At 63.2% G+C, this 16,887-nt stretch overlaps 1 protein-coding gene across 10 annotated transcripts in view; it reads right to left on the bottom strand.

Annotated features, from left to right (window-relative positions):
* The window catches only part of PKD1 (polycystin 1, transient receptor potential channel interacting), a 47,421-nt gene that overhangs the window by 15,394 nt on the left and 15,140 nt on the right, over nt 1-16,887 (bottom strand). For 7 of the 10 annotated variants that reach the window (XR_003435120.1, XM_027117803.1, XM_027117808.1 and 4 more), the window contains exons 2-21: nt 15,533-15,604; nt 15,341-15,412; nt 15,085-15,254; nt 14,067-14,738; nt 13,785-13,968; nt 12,412-12,632; nt 11,956-12,071; nt 11,419-11,545; nt 10,829-11,076; nt 9,585-10,340; nt 8,574-8,705; nt 8,194-8,369; nt 7,839-7,972; nt 3,561-7,180; nt 3,184-3,333; nt 1,526-1,669; nt 1,158-1,437; nt 873-1,086; nt 618-789; nt 146-298 (exon numbers count right to left, since the gene is read on the bottom strand). Coding sequence is in view for 9 of the 10 variants with exons in the window: in XM_027117803.1 (XP_026973604.1) it covers nt 146-298; nt 618-789; nt 873-1,086; nt 1,158-1,437; nt 1,526-1,669; nt 3,184-3,333; nt 3,561-7,180; nt 7,839-7,972; nt 8,194-8,369; nt 8,574-8,705; nt 9,585-10,340; nt 10,829-11,076; nt 11,419-11,545; nt 11,956-12,071; nt 12,412-12,632; nt 13,785-13,968; nt 14,067-14,738; nt 15,085-15,254; nt 15,341-15,412; nt 15,533-15,604 (7,813 nt within the window). In the remaining variant the exon portion in view is untranslated. The remainder of the gene's footprint in view (nt 1-145; nt 299-617; nt 790-872; nt 1,087-1,157; nt 1,438-1,525; nt 1,670-3,183; nt 3,334-3,560; nt 7,181-7,838; nt 7,973-8,193; nt 8,370-8,573; nt 8,706-9,584; nt 10,341-10,828; nt 11,077-11,418; nt 11,546-11,955; nt 12,072-12,411; nt 12,633-13,784; nt 13,969-14,066; nt 14,739-15,084; nt 15,255-15,340; nt 15,413-15,532; nt 15,605-16,887) is intronic. The other 3 variants (XM_027117807.1, XM_027117805.1, XM_027117811.1) reach the window with 3 other exon arrangements.

The following is a 16,887-nucleotide window of genomic DNA, read 5'->3' as shown; positions in this document are numbered from 1 at the left end:
CAGGGTCACCCTGGGGGGCACCCGTGGCTCATGCTGGGACAGCTGAGAATGGGCACGTGGCCACACAGACTTGGCTAGGAAAGGAGCTCTCAGGTCGTCAGGGTTGGGGGCTCAGGGCTGCCACAGGGCCTGTATCTCGTCCTACCGTGCACTGGGCCAGGGCGGCTGCAACCTGCTGGATGTCGTCCACGGTGTTAACCCGCAGGGAGACCAGGGTCTCGGTGACATTCTTGCGTATCTGGGCGCGCAGCTGCCGCCTGGGGTCTGGCTCTGCCACCATGGCCAGGGCCTGCTCGTACTGCAGGCACAGGGGAGCCGTCAGCAGGAGATGGGCAGCCCCGCCTACAGTGCAGGCTGACCAAGGGCAGGCATCTCGGCCGCTGCCTAACACCAGCGGCAACTCGAGCCCTGTGTCAAGGGCAAAAGGGGTATTCCCCAGGACCCCACGTGGGGGCTAGGGGCACAAGGAGAGGAGGAGGCAGCCTGGCACTGGGGAGGGCCCCGCAAGTGGGTGCTGCTGGGAGCAGGAGTGGTGCCGAGGCCCTGGTCAGGAGAGGGGGTCTGGGCCACCCCCAGCACAGAGGCCAGCGCAGGAGGGGCTCCTCAGCCGCACTGACCTCATTGAGCACAGCGATGAGGGCCAGCGAGTACTCAATGACGTGCTGGGGGTCGGCCTGGCGCAGCAGCCCAGGCAGCGTGCTCTCTGTGAGGCTGTACAGCCAGGGCATGAGATCTGGGGGGCCGTCGGGGGACTCTCCGGGGGGCTCTGGCAGGGTGATGGCCAGAGACCTGTGGGCAGAGGCTGTGGATGAACAGGTGGCGGGTCCCCCTCCCACCCCCAGCCAGGCCCTGTTCCACGGGCACAGGCTCACCTGTTGAGGGCAACCACGGCGGCACCCAGTTGGTCCTGCACAACCACAGCCAGGCCCACCACAAAGTGGGGCGCAAAGCCAGGTGGCAGCACGGCCCCATAGGTGGAGAGGCTGCCCTTGTAGACACAGAACTCCTCGCAGTGGCCCTGGTGACAGCGCCGCAGCAGCAGGACATACACCAGTGGAGCACCCGCGTCCTCCTCATCCTGCCAGCCTGTGGGACCCCAGGGCATCAGCGGGGTCCCAATGTGCCCCCCATCACCAGGGCCTGTGGGCCGTACTCACCCACACACTTGAAGTGCACCTTGGTGGTGAGGGCGCGCACGGCCTCGAGTGGGAAAAGGCGGCAGGAGCCCCCCAGTGGAGGGCGGTTCGGGGCAAGATGGATGGAGGCGCAGCCCTGCTCCTGGCCCGAGTGGCCCAGCACCGTGAGCGTGAATGTGTAGCCCTCGCCGTCCCGTAGCACGCCGCGCCGCACCACCAGCCGCATGCCCGCACTGCCCGTGGACGTGGTTGTCTCATCCAGCACCAGTGTCTCATTGCTAAAGCTGCGCGCGGCCCAGCGCTGAGAGGGCACCCAGATCACAGGTGCTCAGGGGCGGGTCTCCCCCAGGCCCACCAACTTTGGTCCCCACCTGGGGCCCCCTGCTCACCCCGCGCTCGGAGCCCCCGCCGCAGTTGTCACAGCGGCCCTCCAGGTACACGTAGGAGCTGCGGCTCACTGCGTACACCGCCTGCGCCTTGCAGGACACACACTCCAAGGACACGATGGGTACCCGGCCACTCCGGATCAGCACCTGGAGGCCGGGCAGGATTAGAGAGAGGCATGCCCACCCTGGCCAGGAGCCTCCGGATTGGGGCTCTGCTCCTGAGGCCCAGACCCTTGGGTCTGCCCCGTGTGGTGGGTGGTAGCGAAACCCATGAAAGAGCAGGGCCCCTGCCCCTGCCATTCTCCCACTTGCAGAAGCTCCTCTCAGACCCAGCCAACTCCTAAGTCAGCCCGAAGCCCAGGTTCTGTGGGGCCATGAGCTCAGCCCTCACCCAGGATGTTTGTATCGTTTTGTGACTCCTAGGATTGGCGAGGGACAGGGGAGGAGGATGGGGGAGGAGGGAATTTAATGAAGTGCAGACCATGATGGGCTTATTTTCTGCAGCACCCCGGGCCAGTCTTGGGCCTGGCACACAGCAGGCACTCAACAGGTGCTCAGCTACAAACAGATAAACAGAGGCGTGAAGGTACAGATGGACTAGTGTCCGCGTGGGGACAAGCATAGCTCAGCTCAGCGCAGCCCCGTCTGAGCCTCCCACTGCTCTCTGCACTGGGGGTGGGGCCCACATCAGACAGCCCCAGACAGCCACTCCAGGCAGAAACCTGGCACAGGGGATGGACACCCCATCCCAGGCACCAGCAGGGCCTGATGCACCCACTCCTGTTACAGCAGCAGGAGTGGTGCCATGGGGCCAAGCATACGTGGTCCTGACCGCCTGGCAGCTTAGGGAGGGAGAGAGAGCGTGCTCCACACACAGGCAAGAACAGGCCCTCCTCATTCAGGGAGGGGACACCATGCTCTGGGGAAGGGACGTGTCTCCTCGCTGGTGGCCTTCAGTGCTGCGGGCACAGTGAATTTCTCACAAACCACTAGGGCCTGTGCTGTGCCTCTAAGCTTTGTGCACAGCTATGGCCTTTTTGGAAGAAAGCAATGCCAGAGGAGCATCTTGTTAAGTAGAATTAACATCAAGGGTAATAATGACTTAAAACCAATAGCTTCTAGAAGTACTAAAACAAAAAACCAAAAAACCAAAAAAACCCTGAAAAATGGGTGCTCGGGGACTTCCCTGGTGGCACAGTGGTTAAGAATCTGCCTGCCAATGCAGGCGACACGGGTTCGGGCCCTGGCCCGGGAAGATCCCACATGCCGCGGAGCAGCTAAGCCCACGTGCCACAACTACTGAGCCTGTGCTCTAGAGCCCGTGAGCCACAACTACTGAGCCCGTGTGCCACAACTACTAAGCCCGTGTGCCACAACTACTGAAGCCTGCATGTCTAGAGCCCGTGCTCCACAACAAGAGAAGCCACCACAATGAGAAGCCTGCACACCCCAACAAAGAGTAGCTCCCACTCACCGCAACTAGAGAAAGCCCACACGCAGCAACAAAGACCCAACGCAGCCAAAGATAATTAAAAAAAAAAAAAAAAAGGGTACTCGGTACTATGTGCAGGCAGGGGCCCTGTGCACTCAGCCTCTCCGGCAGTTCCCCCCACCCTGGGGGCCGGTAGCTCCACCCAGGGCTGGGCCAGGGCAGCACCCACCGTCTGGTTGGTGACCTCCTCCTTGCGGCCTGCCTTCCATACGGTCAGGTTGAAGGTGTACTCCACACCGGCTTGCAGACGCTCCCGGGGGATGGTGACCACGCTGCTCCCACGGGGCCCGAAGTTCAGTGCACACCCGCCAGTCTCACTCTGCAGTCCGTAACGGGGCCAGGGAGGGGGTGCGCACGGGGGTGAGATCCTAGGCCTGCCTCCAATTAGATCCTGGCCCGGGGACGGCTGGGAAGACCCCTCCCCCTGCTGGGATCGAGCCCACCAGGCACTCAGACATATCAAGCAGACCCAAGAGCCTGCCAGCCTCATGCACACAAACAACCTAAGGGGGATTAGGAGAACGATTGCCCCGCCATGTGACTGACCTGCGTCGAGGCCACGCAGGCCCAGTGGAAGCTGAGTGGCGTCTGGTCACCGTCCTCCAGGTTGGGGTCATAGGACTTGCTCCCATCCAGCACCAGGTCCTGAGAGTCCGACCACACACGGTAGGAGCCACCCTCGACAATGGGCACCAGGCGCTCAGGGGCCACTGTCACATTGGCCTGGATGCTCTGTGCCAGCGGTGTGTCCCCAAACGACACCACGAACACAAAGCAGTAGTGGCCCACAGGCAGCACCATCCGTGGCACCACCAGCTGGGGCCGGCTCACATCCACACTGGGCAGGGTCACCCGGGCCATGCGCCCAGGCCGCTGGCAGCTGGTGGCACGGTACACCTCCCAGCGGTACTCAGTCTGGTACGTGACGCAGTCACGCAGGTCGACGTGGGCCTCCAGGTAGTTGCGCTGGGAGCGCCGCATAAGTACCTGTGGGGGCAGGGCCACATCCACCTCGGGCTCCCTGCAGGCCAGCACATGGACGGTGACCGTGGTCTGCGCCACAAAGAAGCTCACCAGGTTGGAGGCGTTCACCTCCACACGGTAGTCCCCAGGCTGCAGGTAGGAGTGAGCCACCCAGGGAACCTCCGTGTCCTCTGCCAGGGCCCCATCCCCAAAGTCCCAGTGGTAGGCCACTCGCCGGGGGCTGGGGCTCGTGGCAGCCTCGAAGCGGGCCGAGCGGTTGGTGAAGCAGCGGCTGCTGCGCAGCGCCACGTGCTGAATGACGTCCTGGACGTCAATCATGAGTGTGTGGTTTACGCCGCCCAGCTCATTGAAGGCTCGCACGTGGATCTCCAGCAGCCCTGCAGCCACGGGAGTATAGGTGACGTCGCGACCCGACAGGATGACCAGTGAGTCTCCCTGAACCTTCTGCAGCGAGAAGTACCACGCGTAGGCAACACGGGAACCCCGCTGCACCCGGGCCGTGAAGTTCCTCTCGGAGCCCGTGGCGATGGCCGGCTCGCAGCAGTCGGGCACCTGGAGCCCACCCACGGCCTCCAGCACTGAGACACGCACCTGCGCCTGCACCCGGCTTACGTGGTTCTCGGCCTGGATGCTCACCGTGTAGTCCCCGAGCCGGGGGAAGCTGCGGGAGAAGTGGGGCCCAGGGAGCACCTCGAGGCCAGCCCCACTGACCTGTAGGTGGAAGCTGACGGCCGAGCCGGCAGCCAGCAGGATCTGAAAGTGAACCAGCTGCCCGGGCTCCACCACCTTCCTGCTGGCCCATAGCACCAGGCCCACGATGGGCTCCTCCACCGTGAGGTTGTGTGTGGCCACGACCCAGCTGACCGCGTTGGAGGCGTTGAGCTGAATGGAAAAGGTGCCGGTGTCGGGGAGGACCACGGCGATGTGTTGGCCATGCCTGCTGCCACCCGGCACGGCCCAGCACCAGCTCACATTGGTGCCCGAGGCCAGCTGCCCCCAGAAAGGCACGGTGGAACTGGCCACCACAAAGCTGCAGTCCAGTTCACCGGCCCTGATGCTGAGGCCACTGACAGGCACTTGCACAGCCACCTCAATGCTGGCGTTGGCTGAGCCCAGTTGGTTCTTGGCCATGACTGTGACCAGGTGCATGCCGGGGCTGGGAAAGGTGTGGGTGGTGGATGGCTCTGGGGTCTCCCAGCCCAGCCCTTCCTCCAGGGACCAGGTGTAAGTGACGCCACTGCCACCAGCCAGCTCAGCGCGGAGGGTGACACTTGCATTGACAGCCACTGGGTTCGGGGAGGCGGCGGCGGCCAGCCACCCCACAGGCTCCACAAAGTTCACGGTGCGGTTGGCCGAGGCGCTGCCCAGCATGTTGGTGGCCCGCAGCTGGACGTGGTAGGTGCCAGCCTCGAGCACGGTGAGCGAGAAGGCTTTGCCGCTGCCAGCCAGGGCCAGGCCACTGTCCCGCTGAGCGGTCCAGCTGTAGGAGATGTTGGTACCATCCCTGACTGAGGCCTGCAGCTGCAGCGTGCGGTTGGTGGGGAAGCAGCAGCTACTGCCGCCGCCCACCACCTGCAGCCCCTCGATGTGCTGCAGGACATAGATGAAGATACTGTCCTGGGCGGCGCCCACCTCATTCTCAGCCGTGACAATGATGTTGAAGGTGCCAACAGACCGGAAGGTGTAGGAGATGGTGGGGCCCCCAGGGATGGGCGTGCAGCGGTCACAGAGGACCCAGGAGTAATGCACGTCACTGCCCGCCTCCAGGGAGGTGCTGAAGCTCACGCTGCCGTTCAGGGGTACCACCGTGCGGCTGGCGTTGACGCTGAGCCCCCGCACACGCTGCTGCACGGTGACATTCAGCTGGGCCTCCCCACGGCTTACCTCGTTCCAGCCAGACACCCTGACGGGGAAGCAGCCCGTGCTGCTGTAGGCGTGGGTGACCGCAGGGCCCTGGAGCCGCCCGCCATCCCCCAGCTCCCACAGGTAGGTGGCGGGGTGCCCGCGTCCCACAGCAGAGAACAGGTAGGGCTGCTGCAGCTCCAGCACATGGGAGCCATTGACCCTGATGCCTGTGAGATCCACGGGCTCCTGCACCTCCACGAGTGCCGAGTCGTTGGCAGCTGAGATGTTGTTGGACACGGTGACGGTCACCAGGTAGGAACCTGAGTCCCAGTAGGTGAATGTGGCCTCAGGGCCCCCAACGCGGGCAGCAGCATCCTCAGTGCCAAAGTCCCAGGTGTAGCGGTAGGGGAATGGGGGCCAGGCACAGGCAACTAGCCGGGCTGTGTCCCCGACCCGCACAAACTGCCTCTCGGGCCACATGGTGATGTTGCCCACCTCGGGCTCCACGCAGATGCTGCTGAAGTAATGTGCCTTATTCACGTGGCTCGACAGGACCAGCGCCAGGGGGAATGTACCACTACGTGTGAAATTGTGCATCACTGTCGGGTCCCCCCGGACGGTCGTGTTGGATGAGCCGTCCCCGAAGGTCCAGTCGAAGATGTAGTTGGTAGGGTTCCCAGTGACGTGGGCTGTGAGCTGGGCGTGGGGCTGGGTGGGGATGCAGGCTGTAGGGTCGATCCACAGCACCTCCAGGACAAAGACCTGTATGGGCAGGCTCCGGGCCAGGTTTCCAGTGGGGCTGGACGCGCCCACGGTCACCGTGCAGTTCTGCGCCCGCAGGTACACGTGCTCTACTGTGGCCTCAGGGCCCATGAGCACTGTGCCGTCCCCCATGTCGAAAGTCCATGTGACGTTGTCGCCCGAATCCAGGGTGGCGCTGACCACCACGGGTGCACCCTGCTCCACGGCCGGGCTCAGGCTCACGGTCAGCCCACGGAGCTCCTCGAAGACACGGACGCTGATGCTCGCCACTGTACTACTCACCGTGTTGTTGACCTCCAGTTGGATGTGGTATGCGCCCCTCGAGGCGAACGTGTGGTTGATCTCTGGCTGGGGCTGTGTTACATCTGGGGAGCCATCCCCGAAATCCCACGTGTACAGGACACCCCCAGGCGAGGGAAGCGGGTGCGGGAAGAAGGTGACAGGCCAGCCAGCCACCAAGACCCGGCTGCCCGTGGCCACGGCCACGGCGGGCAGGGTGGCGCGCACACTCACAGGCACCTGCTGCGTCAGGTTCTCGAAGGTACTGGACACGAGCAGGGTCAGGTTGTATTCACCTGGCAGACAGGCCCAGAATGGGGACGGGGATGGGGCCGGGGCCGCCGCCACCACCTACTCAGCAGAACCCCTCCTAACCCCGTGCTGTGGGCAGGGGCCTGGGGTGGGGGTGAGGCGCAAAGCAGGGCCCCAGTTATAACGTGAACAGAGAACGCCCTTGGACCCAGGCCCGGGTGCTCTCAGCACAGGGCAAGTCGCAGGGCTGAGGCAGAAAGATGAAGAGCAACCGTCTCCAGGTACGACTGCCCTTGGGGTGACAGGGCAGGCATAGGTGCAGGGCTGAGATCACAGGAACAGGGCTGGGATCATAGGGGCACCACTGTTTACTCTGCATTTCTTGTGTGTGAGGCTTCTGGAATTTCAAAAATGACTAAAAGGAATCTTCCCTTCTCCCCCAAAAAAGGCTCAGGGAAGGAGTCAGGAGGGGATAGAAGGGTCCGGTTTCTGGCCGGCAGACTTGAATCATGGGTCTCAGAGACCTAGTCCACCCCTCAACCCTGGACATCCCTTCTTCACCCCAGTGAGGGCCCTGCGCCAACAGCCCAGGCTGGATCCCGGGAGGCAGGACCAAGGGGGGCTGTCCCCCAGGGAGGGGCTGTCCCCGGGGCAGGGCTCACCCAAGCTGGAGGCTGGCAGGGCAGCAGGCCTGCCCCTTACCTGGGACAGTGTAGGTATGTGTGATGTTGTGCTCCACCAGCACCTGGGCCACTGTGGGGTCTGGGACCTGGAAGGACTCGTTGTATGGAGGCTTGAACTGGCCGATCACCTGCTCCCCATCCCCGAAGGTCCACCTGCCAGGGCAGCGAGCAGGCAAGTGAGCAGGCTAGGAGGGGTGGGGTAGGAGGGAGGGGTGGGGAGGGCCCAGCTGTAGCCCCTTTCCTTGCACCTCCTTTCAGGGTACCACCCGCCCTGCTGCAGCCCTCCAGCCGGTCCCAATGTCCTATGTACCCAGCACGTCCTGACAGATGAGGAGGTGGAGGCTGGGGCCCCACCCAGGGCCCAGCACACTCACAGAAAGGCCACCTCCATGGCCGAGTCCACCAGCACGTCAGCCGCCAGCGCCAGCGTGGCATTGGGGGGCAGCACGGGCGGCACCGCAGACACCCGCAGGCCCCGCATCCTGTGCATCCGCTCGACGGTGACGTTGTAGTTCACGGTGACGTTGCTCACGTGGTTGGAGGCCGTCAGCTGTGGGGACAGGCAGCAGTGAGCAGGCCACCAGCCGGCCACAGGGCAGCGTGGACAGAGCCCCTCCCCGCACTCACCCACAGCTGCCACGGGGTCCTCGGGAGCAAAGCAGAACAGAAGGCAAAGGTGAGCAGCGGACAGCCCAGCCCCCGCCCCACCCACTCCCACCCTACTCTCCACCCTGTGCCCACGCCCCCCGCCCACCGAGAGCTTGAAGACGGCGGCGCTCTGGTAGATGACGTTGAAGACCACATTGTGGAAGGTCAGGGACTGCTTGTCATCAATGGTCCAGCGGAAGACCACATCCGAGCCAGCCTCCACCACGGGGCTGTACCTCTGCGGAAGGGCACAGCGTCAGCTGGCCATGGCCCTGCCCCAGCCCAGGGTCTTTGGGGGACCAACTGTGCCCTCAACCCACGTCTATCCGCCTGGACATAGCTCCCTATGGGGCTTCCCTCTAGGCTAAGGAGGCCACATAGTGCGGGGCTGAGCCTGGGCTTGGTTACATCCTGACCTCTCTGTACCTCAGTTTCTTCATCTGTAAAATAAACCCAACACCCGTTGGGTTGGGCCAACCCACCTCAGTCTGTGCACCCCCACCCCAGGGCTCCTGCTCAGGCCCCCGTAGCTGGACAGCACAGTGCCGTTTGGGAAGGCACGTGAGTCTCAATGGGCCTCATGGTTCTGGATGTTTACCTGAGTCACCTGATAGAACAGGTGTGAACAGGGAAGCCAGGGGAAGGGGACACAACCACCCAACAGCTCCTGTGCTAAGGCTGCAGAACTGGTGGCTGCCTTATGTGAGGTGGGTACTCCCAGGACAGGGACAGCCGCTCCCGGAGTGGCACCAACAGTGGCCGGGTGGCATCAGATCCCAACCTCAAAAAGCGCTCACTTTAGCCAGGTGGGAACACAGCAGGACCCCGAAAACACACCCAGGATCAACAAGGTCAGAGGTGGGTGGAGAGTTCGACAATTCGTGCAGGAAATGTGAGAGCAAAAAGAAGCATTTTCAGAGCAACTGTTTCACAGGTGACTTCCCCAGTAACTTAGGAATTAACGAACCATCTGAGGAACCACTGAACAGGACCTGCCCAGAAACCGACACTGAGCCCACTGTCCCGGGCAGCCAAGTGCTCTCCTCGCTGGGGAGAGGCCACCCTCAGCATAGGCACCTTGTCTCAGGGCGGGGCGGGGGGCGGGGCCCACACTCACCACCAGGACGCCCTGCAGCACTCGGGCCTCGGGGCTGGGCGTGGCGCGGAGACCTCGGATGGGTTCCTCAGCCTTCACCCGCAGGCTGAGGTTGGCCCGGCCAGCACCGTTCTCCACCACAACCTCCACATCGTGCTCGCCCTCGCTGAGCCCGGGCAGTGCCAGCACCGAGAACAGGGTGCTATTGGCCTCGTGGGCACAGCCAGGCACCAGGGCAGCCACAGTGGCAGGGCAGGCAGCCTCGAAGGGCGCACTGACGTTGCCCCCAGGCCAGCGTGCAGTGGCCGTGGCGTTGGTGCCGGAGTCCACCTGGAGCACCAAGGCCGAGCCGTTGGTGGGCATGTAGAGGCGGCCGTCGTAGGGGGCCGGGTAGATGGCCCGAAGCCCTGCCACCGGGGAGAAGACGTTGAAGCTGCAGGACAGGTTGTGCCTGGACACGCTGTTGCCCACTGTGGCCCTGACCTCATAGCGCCCTGGCCGCCGCAGCCCTGGGTTGGGGCTCAGGCCCAGCAGAGGGGTGAGCCGCTCTGTGGCAACAAGCAGCCGCAGGGCACAGGCAGGGCCAGCCGGGGCCGCCTCCAGCTTGGCAGGCAGGTGGGCCAGCCAGGCTGAGACGTTGGTGGAGAAGTACGGGGCCTCGGAGCCAGGGACGCTGAGTGCTGGGGGGCAGCGCAGGAGGGCGCCCGGTCCGGCATCGTGCTGCAAGCTGATGAGGTCACCAGGGAGCAGGGGGCTGCCCTGGTCGTGGAAGGTGACCTACAGGAGAGGGGGTTGGGCCTGTGTCAGGTCCTCACAGTGGGTCAGGGGCCTGTAGGCAGCACTGGGCCAGGGGCTCCAGCGGGCTGCAGAACCCCCCTGGGGTAACCCAGAGTCACCCCCTACAGGGGTCTCAACACTCCTCATTCACTCACACACCACCAGGCTTCACAGGGGCCTCCAAGGCACTCCAGATGGGGACAGACAAAACACACAGGGCAGAGAGGATGCAGGCAGGGGTGGGGCTTCCCCAGACAGGGGAGGGACTTCTGGACACTGGCCAGCCTTGCCCAGAGAGGGGAAGAGTCCTCCTTAAAAGGCAAGTGCAAAGGCCCTGGGGCGGGAGCTTCTCACGGTTGGCAGAGGAGGAGAGCATTGCCGAGGCAGGAGGCGGGTGGGTTAGGGGACCTGGAGGGCTGTGCAGAACAATCTGCATTTTATTTGTGTTTGATGGGGAGGCAGAAGGCACCTAGGCCAGTGATACACACCGAGTACTGGGCAGGGGGGCCCGCAGGCACAGAGAAGAGGAACTCTTTCCACAATGCATAGGAGACCCCAGGGAGCCCCAGCCCTGATGTGGATCCGTTGGCACAGGCCCGAAGGTGGCAGGGGGTGTCCAGAGGCAGGCAGATGTTGGATCTGGGGCACGGGTGTCCTTCTGGTGTGCATGTAGGGATGGGCTCAGTCCTGTTTTCCAGGGACCTACTCTGGGGCTCGCTGCTGTTTCCTGGGGCCCCTGCAAGGAAAGGAGGGGTGTCAGGTACCCCAATTTGCTAACAGATCATAAGGACGCCCTGCTACAACATGAGGTCTTGCCAGGCAGTGTACCCGGCCCCCACCATCACTCCTCTAACCCTCCCCACACCAGGCCAGCTGACTGACCCCAGTGAGTCCCCAGCCCCAGCAAGTTCCCCACCAAACCCATCCTTGGGATCCCCAGCATGAGTTGGCATCTCTGTGGACCCCACTGTCCACCTTGAGGCTGGAGACCAGTCCAGTGGGCAAGGGACCAGCAGACACCACAGTGCAGAGAGGCTGCTCGAGCCTCCCAGGTCCCACTGCCAGGATGGAGTCCCACCTGTTCCTCGCATGGCTCGATACACCTGCAGCCGCAGCTGGGCAGGCCCGCCGAGCTCCGGGGTCCCGAACTCGGCAGCAGTGAGGAAGGCTTCACGGCTCGGGCTCAAGCCAGGAAACACCATCACCTGCCAGGGCAGGGGGGCCACTCAGCTCCACCGACCCCGGCCCTCAGCCGGCCCCACCCCGATGCCCAAACACCCACCAGGTCAGAGGGGAGGAGCCACCAGATGGGCCTTCAAGAGGCCCCCACTGGCCTCATTTCACACAGTGGGAGACAATGTCACTCAGGAGAAAAAAATCAGGTCAAAACCATCTGTGAGCAACAGGAATTGTACCTTCATTTCTAAAAAATCCCCAAGCACCAAGAGAAAAGGCTCAGGAGCGTTCAGAGCTCTCCCGATGCCAGGCCTGGGTGCTACTCACCTCTGCACTGACTCTACTAGACGCAGAATGTTAATAAGGCCCAGAAAAAGGCTTCTTGTTTTTTAAAGGGAACTGCAACAGCCAGGGCAAGAAACCTGGAAGGCCAGCCTACCTCAACGGGCTCCCGGGGGGCTGTGAGTGCCTCCTGCTGCACCAGGGGGCTCAGGGGCCCCTGCAGGTCCCCACTGGGTGCTCCCACGAGGAAGTTCTCTGCGTCCCACACAGGGCCTGTGGTGCAAGTGTGCAATGAGGTGCTGTTCCCAGGCCGAGGAGGAGTGTGTTGGGGGTCCAGGGTGGGACCAGACCTGGGACTGAGCCACCTGGCAGTAGCCCCTGGCTCCCTCCACCTGTTTTGTCCAGTGTGGGCTCAGCCCGGGACAGTAGACACTCAGCAAACACCTAACAAACACTGAACAGCTAAGGAATGAACTGGAGTGCCAGGGGCAGCTGTCCTGGCCAGGATGGGAGGAGCTCCCAGGGTGGCCAAGGGACCCTGTATGCTTTGGAGGAGGGGTGTCCTGGGCCAGGGCAGCAGGTGCTCCCCAGCCTCCCAGGGGCCCCAGCGCACCTCCGGGCCGCAGCTCACAGACGTAACTGTGCGGTGCCGAGCACAGGTCCGTGTTGCACTGCCCAGCAGGCCCGAGCCGCACGCAGCGCTCAGCTGTGGCAGGGTGCGGCTCCCCAGGCAGCCAGTTCTGGCAGCTCTCCAGGCTGAAGGCCTCACCCTGCGGCGCTGGGCCCACCTCTACCCCCTCCACAGCTGAGAAGCCGATCCACACGTCCAGGCTCCTGCAGGCAGACAGAGGGAAGAGCAGGTGCTCAGGGGCTCCCCAGAGACAAGCACCCCTCCCTCTGCCCTCTCTCTGGGGGCACCCTCCTCAGAGCAGCCTGTCAGGCAGGCTCTGCCTGTCCCCACTTTCCAAATGGGGAAACTGAGGCTCATACATGACTTGGCAAGCAAGGCCCACACCAGTGCCCACCCAATCACCTATCCCATGGGGCCAGGGGCCCAGCTGAGACCCTCATGGAGCTCCACCTCACTCTGGCCCAGGGCCACGTAGACCTGTGTGTGCCCAGAGGTGAGGCTCCAGGTGTGGCATTTGGGGACAAAGACACCCACATATCAGCCCCCAAACAGGCTACTTCCCATAGCTCTGCCAGGGCAGAGAGACCCTCCTGGAGGCAGGGCTTGTAGATACAAGGACAGGGGCAAATATTGGGACAGGGTCAGACAGAGGGACAGGCAGCAGGGGTGGCTGAGGTGCTGTGGTCAGAGCTGGGTGCTGGGGCTGCATTACTACCTGGGAACCAAGTGACCTTGGGCAAGGGCTATGACTGCTTTGGGCCTCGATTTCCCCTCGGGAAGTCCAGGGTGACCCACAGTCCAATCAGTCCCTTTCCACACAGGGACCCTGGGAGAGGAGGGGGGCCAGCCTCCACCCCATCCCGCCCCCTAGCCACTGCAGGTGCTAAGGGCTGAGTAGAGACCAGGCGGGGCCACCTATGGTGACCACTACAGAGCGCATGCCCCCACAGGCCTGGGCAGCCAGAGCGTCCAAGAGGCTCCTCGTGCATGGGCAGCGCTTGGCAGCAGTGACCACCCAGGGGGGAGCAGCAGGAGGAAGTGCAGCCTCCGTGGTCACACCAGAACCTCCCCGGTCCCTGCCAGGAGGGGCCCAGAATGGGACATTGGGGGCAGGATACAGGGCAGGGGGTGCACCTCCCACAGTGGGCACCCCCGTGTCCACATCTGTGCCGAGAGAGCTGATAGGAACGGCCACACGTGGGCACAACATGGTTCCTTATCCCCAGAGCCAGGCTGGCTGGCTACAGCACCTCCAGACACCCCAATGTGCTCATGCTCCATCCCCACCCCAGCATTCTGGGGACCTCCCCCGACCTCCCAGCCTCTCCGAGGACCAGCGGCATTTGGGCAGGCACCTGGTGACGCGGGAGACCAGGAAGTGCTGGACGGCAGGACTGTCCACCATAGCCAGGGCGGCCCCGGCCCAGGCCCGGCACTGCTCCTGTGCCTGCAGCCAGGCCGCCTTCTCCACCACCAGGCGGTAGCAGCGCCCGTTACCAGGGAAGATCTCAGTGTCCGAGGGGCAGAGCGGATGCACCACTGGGGGGTCAGAGAGCAGAGAGACAAGGCATCGATGTGTGCCCAACCAGGGCTGCCCCACCCACCCCGACTCAGGCCTAGGGGCGGGGCGGCCCCACCTCGGGCTGGCTCCTCGCCCAGGGCCACAATGCTGTAGGTGGCCTCGAGGCCAGAGCCGCCACGGTTTCGGACGCCAAGCTTCAGGGTCTCGTCGCTATGCACAGAGGCCAGACACATGAGCTCCAGGGCTACGGGAGCCGCCTCCACCCACACCTCTGCCCAGAGCCGAGCAGAGCCGACCCCCAGGGCCAGCACGGCCGTCACGGGATAGCGCCCAGGCAGCACATAGTGGTGAGTGGCATCCGCGCCAGCAATGTCCACCTCAGGGGAGCCGTCGCCGAAGTCCCAGCGCGTGGAGCTGACTGGCAGTGAGGCAGTGACGTGGAAGGCTGCGGGCTGGCCAGAGGCCAGAGGTCCTTGGGGCCCCACCAGGGCAGCCCCTGGGGAGGCAGGGAAGATGTTCTGGAGGAGGGTGGGCCCCCGGCAGGTGGGGGTGGGGGGCAGTGGGGGGCTGGAGCAGGAGGGTAGGCAGGCCGAAGAGGCATTGGGAGGCCGGGCCAACCCGCACAGGCACCTGCCCTGCTCTGAGAGGGCCGCGAGGCCCCGGCCAGCCGCGAAGCAGAAGGCACTGCAGGCCTCAGGGGCCAGCGGGCCCTCATGGGCAGCTGAGAAAGCCACCAGCGCCACGGCGCCCGAGCTGTCGTCAGGGACACAGGCAACGTACTCCTCACCTGGAAGGGGCAGGCAGGTTGGTCCCGAGGGTGCACCCCACCCCATTCTACACCCCAGATCACATCATCTCCGACCCTCCAACAGCTGCGTGGCGCTCACCCCCACCCCCAGACTGGTTTCCCCGCCTCACACCTACGTGGTCCCCTGGTCCAGAGGGCCTCTGCGACCCTTCCCCCAGTCAGTCTGTCCTAGCCCCTGTAATTATTTCTCTCGTGCAGCTGTTCCCCAATCCCCATCTGCCACCATAGGCTGGAGACCCCTGAAAACCGGCAGGGTTCCCGCCGGCTGCTTCGCCAAGCTGTCCGGCAGGGAGGGACCAAGTGTGTCCCGCCCACCTGCACTCACCACAGCTGCTGTCCAACAGGGGGCCGCTGAGGAGGGGCCGGCCGGCCAGAGGGCCGGGCCCAGCACACGTGGCCGCCTCAGGCCGCACCACACGGACCTCCTGCTCCTCTGCCCAACGTGGCAGCCAGGCCAGACCACAGTCACACTCCAGCGGGTTCCCGCTCAGGTTTCTGCAGGGGGCGGGGCAGGCTCAGAGGGCAGGTGTGGGGGGCCACGGGCCCAGCTGCCGACAGCCACCAAAACCAACAAAACTTACATTTCACTTAAATTAAATAAATTAGCAAATATTCCTTCTTCTAATGTAGAAATCTTGTTGTTGCTTATGTCCCTAAAAGAAAGGAGAGATTCGACATGGTCTGACGCGAGCCCCCTCAACCGCAACAATGACAGGCAGCCGCCACCTGCCCAGTGCGTGGAATCCCGCAGCAGCCCTGGAGGGGACACTCACAGCTCCGTCAGCGCCGAGAGGTTCGCCAGGAGCCCGATGTCCAGCGCTCGGAGCAGGTTGTGGGAGACATCTCTAGAGAGCAAAGCAGCTGCAGGTCAGTGCTGGGGCCCAAGGCATGGCACAGAGTCCACCCGGGCCCACCTCAGATGCTCTCCAGCTGCAGCCTCCCACCTTCTGAGCTCCCTCTTCCCAGGGCCAGAGGTGGAAGACCTGAATGAACTCTCATCTGGAGAGCCCGAGGCAGGAGAGAGCTGGCCCCTCAGCACTCCATCCATGCCCTGCCCCTTCCCCTCCCACCCCCTGCCCCCTGCCCCCTCCCCCAGCAGGACTGCACCATGTAGGGCAGGCTTCATCCCTCCACACAGGGTTCAGAACACACGAGGAAGCCCAGGGGTTTCCAGGGCCAGGGGCCCAGCTGCTACCAGCTGGAGGGTGGGGGGAATGTGGCACAGACCACACAAACGGGAAGGGGGCTCTGGTGGACGACCCCATAGCAGAGCAGTACTGACAGCCCGTGCTAAGTCTCTGGGGTCTGGGCACCAGAGTTAGAGCTGGATCTCCATAATCCCAGGCCCTCAAGGTCAACAGAACCATATCAGAGAACCGAACATGGTGCAAGACACGGGAGAAGAGTCACGGGTTCTCAAAGCATGAAACTATGAGCAGAAATAAAACATCAAACGCCGAAAGATCCAACTGCACAAAAACATGCAACTTACACACAAAATATCATAAAATCAGAAAACAAACTACAAGCTGGGAAAAGCACTAGCAATTTAGATGATGGATTAAAGGCCCATAATCCCCTTTCCACATATGCTGTTAACAAACCATAAAGAAAGCAAGTTACTCCAGGGGGAAAAAAAAGGCTAAAGATGAAAATAGGCAAGATTAACGAAAGATATACAAATGTCACAGATACACAGAAAAACACCCGGTCTCATAACTGGAGAAACACCATGAAAACAGAACAACAGCACTTTTTGTCTACCATCACCCCCAGCGCAGGTGACGTGGTGGTGACACACCAGTGACTACACTCCAATGACTACATGACCCCAGCCCCTCGCGAGTCTTTCCGAGGATACACTCTCTAGCCAACAATTCCACCTCCCCGCCCGGCATAGAGGTGGAGGCCAGTCACCCGGCCCGTCCACCTCCTGGGCAGGGACCCTGGACCAGCCTGACTCAGTGGACACCTCCAGTCGCCACTCCTCCCAGGCCTCCCTGTGCTCCCACAGGTCTATACCTCCCACCATAGTCTCCAAACTGACGAGGCCTGGGCCTCCCACCCTTGGGGCCTCTGCCCTTCCAGGTGTCACTCTGGCCCTCTGATGTCCCCAGAATGCCTCTCA

This window comes from Aethalodelphis obliquidens, unplaced genomic scaffold (assembly GCF_003676395.1).
Source record: "Aethalodelphis obliquidens isolate GAN/ISIS:26980383/991018 unplaced genomic scaffold, ASM367639v1 scaffold18, whole genome shotgun sequence".
NCBI lineage: Eukaryota > Metazoa > Chordata > Mammalia > Artiodactyla > Delphinidae > Aethalodelphis > Aethalodelphis obliquidens.
This window is presented reverse-complemented; position numbering and strand designations above follow the sequence as displayed.